The sequence below is a fragment of the Sturnira hondurensis genome, unplaced genomic scaffold (assembly GCF_014824575.4).
Source record: "Sturnira hondurensis isolate 20B ecotype Veracruz unplaced genomic scaffold, ASM1482457v3 Scaffold0004068, whole genome shotgun sequence".
Taxonomy (NCBI): Eukaryota; Metazoa; Chordata; class Mammalia; order Chiroptera; family Phyllostomidae; genus Sturnira; species Sturnira hondurensis.
The window spans coordinates 7222027-7227855 of NW_028076699.1; the positions used below are offsets into that span (position 1 = coordinate 7222027).

Genomic DNA, 5829 nt, shown 5'->3' on the forward strand with positions numbered 1-5829 from the left:
TTTTTATCCCCCAAAGTTGATATTTGCATTATTTTAATACTTAAATATTTTGTAATTTTACATTTCTGTCATCCAGGGAGAAACAGTCAGTGTTGCATTTAGCAATAGTCTCATGGTATCGTGAGACTGGTATCATGGTATCATATTTTAAAATTTTAAAAAAATTTATTAAGTAGACAATTGTTTCATTTGCGATTAAAAAAATCAATTAATGGGAAGCACTTTGAAGGTGAGTTTCTTTTACAAATGTAGCTTTTAGAGCTAACATAATTGTTTTTAGATCGCTATTCTGAAACCTGTTTCTCAAATATTTAACTTAAGTTTGAGAAAAAGGGGAGATTGAACATTAGGATAAATTCATGCTGAAATAATTTCAGGTTTGATCTTCAAAAAAAAGTTGTTATTATCCTATTTTAAAGCAAAAATACAAGGCACTAAGTAAACTCTTTTGGGTGAAACATCAGGAGAGGAAGAAAATAATAACTGAATCCTCAAGAAAATATGTCTAGTTTTTCAACTGGTCTATGTTTTCTAATATCAAGACATAAACCATCATGATATTCTAGCAAGTGGTAAATTATGTGGGGGTTACAGAGGAGTGGAAATCATAGAAAAACATTGTCCTGTTCTGCAAAAGTGTTTTATTAAGGCAAAAAAAGCGTAAGACAACCCATTTTTTAAAACAAAGTCTCCAGCTTGGGTATTGAGACTGGCAAAGAGAGAAGCGAGGAAAAAGTCAAGGAAAGGTAAAATAATAAGACAAAGCTATTTGCAATTACATGTTAGAACTTAAAATTCTGTTGATGGAAAAGATGTTGCTTAAATATATTCATAAACTTGCAGTAAGATTTCCATTTAGCAGTTTCAGAAGATTTAAAAAGCTGCTTAAAATACGACAAAACTGAATTTTAGCATGGTATTAAAATTGGACAGCCAACCATTTAACTGACAAAATAGAAGGCAGTGTGGGAGACCCCTCCCCACATTCACTGCAGATTCTCAGCTCCCTCCGCTGGGTTTCCCTCCATCAGGCTAACGACCTCGTTTCTCCGGTAGAGCCTGGCCAAGTCGCAGGCGGTGTACCCCTTATGGTTCCGATGCCCCACTTTGCTGGCGGTGTGCTTCACAAGGAACTCCACCACCGGGAGGTGGCCTTCTTTGGCAGCCAAGTGCAAGGGCAGGTTCCCTTCATTATCCTCGATGTTAACATCAGCTTGAAACTCCAGCAAAGTCTGTAAAGTGTCCAGGAAACCTGCTCTGGCAGCATCATGAATGACAGCGAAACCAGTTCCGTCTTTCAAATTGGGATTTGCACCTCTAAGTAGTAGTCTCCTGGCAATCTCAGGATTTCCAAGTTTCATAACCTAGACAAGAAGAAAGGATGGTAACCTTTAAAATGCTCCTCTTGCAAGAATATATTAAAATATCCATCTTCCCTATTTTTGTAACTATTTTTGGTGAAGGAGTACTCGGGAAAGACTCATATGATGGAGCTTGAATGACTCAGTTGCAGGAAGGAAACTACTAGTAGGAAAAGTAGAAGGAAACTTATACAAATTGAGCTGCTGTGGTGAAATATCTTAAATGGGTTCCAAAGTAGGATATATGGATCAATAAAATAAAACTAGTCCAAACTGTGTAAAATTCACTCACAACTCAGTTCTCTATCTTCCATGAGGAGTTGTATAATTTCATGAATTTATTTAAAATAAAATTAAATTTGATATTTAAATAAGAGACTCCTTCTGTGCTTGTTCATAGTCATGAAATGAACATTGAGTATTTACTCTGAAAACTCAAATGTGGGCAAAATTTATTTTCTAAATAGTTACTGAAAAGGAGAGTGAGTTTCTTTAAATTCCAAAGAGGTATCAGACTCCATCACCTAGTGTAAAAACGATCTATTCAAATATCCAGACCTGATTTTCTTAAATGATTAATTTTCACAAGTTCTCTCCCAATAGATAGTGCCAAATTTCCAAGTGTTTTTTAAAAATATTTTTCCTTACAAATTATTATATATTAGCTAATAAGTGTATTCAGTGTTTAGAATCCTTCACTTAATATTTTTAAATGTTATTGATTATTAAGGTGTTAAATAAGTAAGTGTTCTACATGGTTTATAATACTGATTTATTTAAAACTAAGTTTGTGATGTGCCGTGTATTAGATAGGAGATGATCGTATGGCAACTGCTCTCGAAAAGAATGGAACAGTCATCCTACCATGTTATTTACTGTTTCTTAAAGTTCTGACTAGCCTCCTGATTATCAAATGAGCAAAGAAGAGAAAATAAGATATTTAATGTGTATTTTGAGACACAGACAGCTTTGTCTGTGGTTTAAGCCCATTTAATAATCAACTGGTGATCCCATCTTATTTCCTTTTGCAGTTATTGTCAGGCATTTAGGAATAGCTATTTGTAAACTGCCAACACTTTAAAAGCCAGAAAGTGGTATTAAAATGTGCTGTCAACATACAAATAATTCACATGATAAAGACTTATCTTCTGTTGTTTGGATATATTTCACTCTACTAAGAGGTCTCTATTATGCTCTCATAATTATAAAATATCTTGAAGAGCAGCATGCAGTTATACAATACATATAATTTAGTTTTGAAAAAATAGTCTCATTAACATGCCAGAAAATTTCATTATTTTAACCAGTTTCACTTATATTTAGGTATACTCATAACACTATGAATTTCTAATAAAAATATTGCATAATAGACACATACTTGTGAAATTAAAAAATCCATTGGGAAATATACACAGAGTTGATCTATCCCTTTAAAATGTTTGTTTTTTAAAAATAATCACAAATTAGGTAATACAATGAAATATATTTAGAGTAAATAATGTTTTAGAAATGCGAAGTGTATGGATAGTCAAGATATTAAGCTCCCTGTTGGCAAAACCCTGCTGGCTTTCAGCCCTTCCTTTGGGGTAATGGTAAAAATGATAAATAAGTTATTTTTCAAGAACTTCAATGAAATATACTTTTTGGTTATTAAAAATCAATACAATCTAATTTTTGCCACAACTGCCTCTAAAGAATCAGTCACATTTAAGGACCTGGACTGGGAAAAATAAGGAACAGACACTTTGGATCTTCGTAAAGCAAATGCACGATTAAGGCCTTTGATACTACCCTGATTGAAAAGCTTACTCCAGGCAAAGGGGAAAAAACTTTTACAACTGAGTTAAATAAGCATAAATGCAGAAGGAAATTTGCCATCTTTCACAGAAAATAATAGTAATGTTGGAAATTGTTTTAAAAGAAAGTTCTTTCTTGAGTTATGACACAATTTCAGAGTCAGGATTATACATACTGAAAAGCCCTGAGACTCCTGTTTGTGTGTGTTTCATTATATGTACAAGGATTAAGGCACAATAAGTGGGTGTTAGTATCTTGATAAGTGTGTTTAATATAAATGAGATTGCAGAATTTTATTTAAAATGTTTGTCAAAACAATTTTTTTCAGTATTAATCTACTAGTCTTCCTGTTCGTCAGAAATCCTGTAAGATCTTATTCTGAACATGGGTTAAGTGGTTCATTGTTTTTGAGATTTATATAATCTTTTAGTTTTCGGTAGGAAACTTTTAAAAATATTAAATTTGTGGCATTGGTATCATTATCAAATCTGGTAAGTAGAAAAAGAAAAAATTTCTTTTCCCATTTAATGTACCTGAAGCAACAAGATAAATTATTTAATATCTATGTATAACCTTCCATACTACTGAACATTTTGCAAGGTCAGTGTATTCTGATTTGACATACATAGACTGTATGGTCTTTGTCAGTTAATAGTATATTTCCTGCCACTTAAATGTCTAATTCTTATAACTAAAACACAGCACTCAAAAAACCCTCTCCCCAATTCTCAGTGCTTCAAGTGTGGCATTTCTGAATACTAATAGCTCATAAGAATATCATCAGAACTCTGATGAAGCATCTATTTGAGACCACTTTTTCTGTTCTAAGCCTTTCAACTAAGTTACATGATAACGCTCAGAGGAGGAAAAAAATTATCAGGTACAATACTTGGCAGCTGGATATGTTTCATTTGTTGCTTGTAAATTTAATTACTAAAATTTAGAAGATACCACGGCATGACCGCAGAGACAAAAACATAAACTGAGCTCTGATTAGAAAATACAACTTTTTATTCCTCCTCAATCCTGAATGGGTTGATGGTGTTACATTAACTGTGAAATGTACATCCTGTCCCCGTGCCCAGTCTACCTATTCCAAACTAGGAAAGGTCGTTTGTCAAAACTTGAAGAATTTGAAGGAAAAACACCCTCGCCAGTAGTCAAGAAAATTAACGTTAAAGTCAATTATTGGAACACAGTACGGAAACCACTAATAGCAGTGTATTTACTTCAAACAATAATCATAATAATGTGTTTACAGAGCTGTCTACCCCCCCACCACAAACAAAACCTCGGCGTTGCTACGATTACTTTCAAATCCCCACCGTCACAAAAACATTACAAAAATTAAGACCAAATCTGGAACCCACTTGATATCGAGGATGTTAGTGGATTTGACGAGTTTGTTCAAAGTACGTCATTTTGGGGAGTTGGATCCATTTAAAGATATAAAATATGGCAACCAACTAGGTTTAAAAACAGTGAAATTTTGTACCCTTGAAAGCTTTAAGGCTGTTATTATAGACACCTGGGTCACGTAGGCAACATTATTGACCTGTTTTCCCCACCTCTCTGGATACCAACCTGCAGCGCAGTCCTTCCAAATCCATTTTGTGCATTGACGTTTACATTATTTTGCAACAAACTAGTAAGTTGTTCTAGGTCCCCCCTGGCAGCTGCGGACGCCAACTCGTTCCCCCAAGGTTCGGCCATTCTTTAGGGTCCTGACGATCGGGAAAAGATGAATTAGTTGTTTATCTTTTTTCCCTTTCTTTTGCTCCTAACCAGGCTGCATGATGGCATCGGAGACTGACAGAAGGACTGGGATGGTTAATCTGGAGTAGAGCTTGGTAGTAAATACTAGTAAGATCTGCCTGCCAAAAGCCCGCCCCTCGATTCACACGTGATTATTCAGCAAAACTGAGCCATTGGAGAGGGGCTCCGTTCCTTGCTTTTTAGCTTAACCCCTATGAAGAATCCTGGTGATTCAACAGAGAGACACACAGACACATTCCTGGTAAATTAGCCTGGATGTAAAATGTAGGCAGAGCTGTCACTACAACACTACAGATCTCTGCGAGGAATGTGCGGAGGCTTAAGGGACTAGATCCGGGAGAAAATACCGCGAAAGAAAAGAGTTTTCTTGGGGGGGGGGGCGGGGAGGCATTAACCCACCCTGGTTCACGGTGACTTGAGCCGCGCGAGCCAGAACTGCAGGGGCAGGTCCTCGGAGAGGCTCGGTCTCCATCCGTCACGCACGAAGGGGTAGTCCTCAGTCCGCCGCGGCTGGGAGAGCGCAGCTGTAGCTGGATGCTGACGTACTCCGGGGGGTTAAAGATGATCGCCAAAGGCAAACGGGAGTAGTAGTTCCGTGGCCCTCAAGTTATAGGTCCTAACGACTCCTCAGTGGCCTCAGCTTCTCCGGAGGAGCCTTAATTAGCGCCCGGGCCGAGCCGCGGGCTAACGCCGCGCGGGAAGGCTTCGGAGCCCGCCCGCCGGGCCACCGCAGCCCCGCCGAGCCTCAGAGGCTGTGGGAGCCAGCCTCGGCGCGCGTCTTCGGAGACCGCCGGGCGCCCGGCGGGCCTCGGGCGAGCGGGTCATGCCGACCCCACCGGGTTGCGGGGCTTCCAGCAGCGAGAGGGAGGGGAGGGCAGTGCGGGAAGCGTCTACG

The 5829-nt window shown here is 38.1% G+C and overlaps 1 protein-coding gene across 1 annotated transcript; it reads right to left on the minus strand.

Moving 5' to 3' along the window:
• Window positions 1-621: 621 nt before the first annotated feature.
• Window positions 622-5595, minus strand: CDKN2C (cyclin dependent kinase inhibitor 2C). The gene is made up of 3 exons (XM_037043312.1): window positions 5334-5595; window positions 4743-4882; window positions 622-1364 (listed from the first exon to the last, which is right to left on the minus strand). The coding sequence occupies exons 2-3, from the start codon at window positions 4869-4871 to the stop codon at window positions 987-989; spliced, it is 507 nt and encodes a 168-aa protein (XP_036899207.1). The 5' UTR covers window positions 4872-4882; window positions 5334-5595; the 3' UTR covers window positions 622-986.
• Window positions 5596-5829: the final 234 nt, after the last annotated feature.